The sequence below is a fragment of the Chaetura pelagica genome, unplaced genomic scaffold, assembly GCF_000747805.2.
Source record: "Chaetura pelagica isolate M959 unplaced genomic scaffold, ChaPel_1.0 scaffold124, whole genome shotgun sequence".
Classification (NCBI taxonomy): Eukaryota; Metazoa; Chordata; class Aves; order Apodiformes; family Apodidae; genus Chaetura; species Chaetura pelagica.
The window spans coordinates 544,914-546,208 of record NW_009952891.1 but is presented as its reverse complement, the minus strand read 5'-3'; the positions used below and the strand labels follow the sequence as shown (position 1 = coordinate 546,208).

The 1,295-nt window shown below is 62.5% G+C and overlaps 1 protein-coding gene across 1 annotated transcript in view; it reads right to left on the bottom strand.

The window, feature by feature from the left end:
* The window catches only part of CLCN7 (chloride channel, voltage-sensitive 7), a 16,336-nt gene that overhangs the window by 10,576 nt on the left and 4,465 nt on the right, over window positions 1-1,295 (bottom strand). Inside the window, exons 8-9 of the mRNA XM_009995515.1 lie at window positions 526-606; window positions 239-301 (exon numbers count right to left, since the gene is read on the bottom strand). Coding sequence (XP_009993817.1) covers window positions 239-301; window positions 526-606 — 144 coding nt within the window. The remainder of the gene's footprint in view (window positions 1-238; window positions 302-525; window positions 607-1,295) is intronic.

The window sequence follows — 1,295 nt, the reverse complement described above, 5'->3', positions numbered from 1 at the left end:
GGACTCAGGCTGCTCTCCTGCCCTCAGCTGAGCCACACAGGGGCCAGCTCGGTCGCACCACATACCCTGGGGGTTCCCCCAAGCCTGGCCAGCAGCCCAGGGAGTCAAACTGAGGGGTCACCACGGGGCCACCAGAGCCCTGTTCCCAGCAGAAGGCCAGTGACAGGCTATGGCACCTCTGGCAGCCGAGGGCAGCAGGATGGCAGGGGTGTGCTGGGGAGCACTTGGTGCACATCACCTTCCCAACGGCCAGGCCACCGACCACTGAGAGGATCACCCCACAGACTTTGATCACCAGGGTCTGCAAAAGAGACAACAGGCAGAGCAGGTCACACAGGGGGCATGAGAGACACGACTGTGGCAGCCGCAGGGGACACAGACTTGACCAGCCACAGGGGCAGGAGCCAGTAACCCGGGGGACCCTCCCAGCCCCTCGCTGAGGCAACGGGCTTGGCCAAGGTTCTGCTCAGCCCGAGTTAAAAACTGACCAGCCCCATCACACGTCCCACCAGCCCCCCCTCCTACCTTCAGGCGGACAACGTGAGGGATCTTCACGCCGTTGAGATAGCACTTGATCTGGGGGATGCCACTGCCAGCTGCCACGGGCTGCAGGGGGCAGGGAGAGCATCAGCAGCTGCCACGGGCAGGGTGGGGACATGCTGCCCACCTCACCCCTGCTCCTCAGCACAGGGCGCCCTGAGAGAGGCCTGGAGATGAGGCCCAAGCCTCTCTACAGGCTCTGAAGATGGCCCTGAGGGAGGCACCTACTACTCCTAAGGGCAAACGTGGTAGGGAGAAGGAGCCAGGTGGGTTCCTGGTGGGGTGTCCCCACCACTGCCCTGGTGTGAGGTGCAGTGCTGCAGAAGACTCACACTTGGTGGCCAAGCAGAGCAAGGGCAAAGCCAAAAGGAAGACACTGCTGACTCAGAGTGGCCCGTAGGGAACCATCATCCCATCCTGGCCATAACCTGTCTCCAGTTTGTCCTCCCAACCCTGTCCCCAGGGCACCCACAGCTGCTCTCACCCACGCTCACGTACACCCAGCATGGAGAGGCCAACCTGGGGCCAAGGCTCACGAGAGCTGCAACTGCACCCAAGGCTGGAGCACATCTCTGCCCTGGGCTGCCAGCCAAGGGCACCATGACCTGCTGGTCTGACACCCCAGGAGAAACTCAACAGCACATCTGGAGCCAGCACTGAGGAACTGGGGCTCCCAAGGGCCAATCTGGCAGAAACACATTTGCCATGACAGGGGTTTTCATGTTTCCTGGAGCTGGGATCCTGCTCTCCCCAGG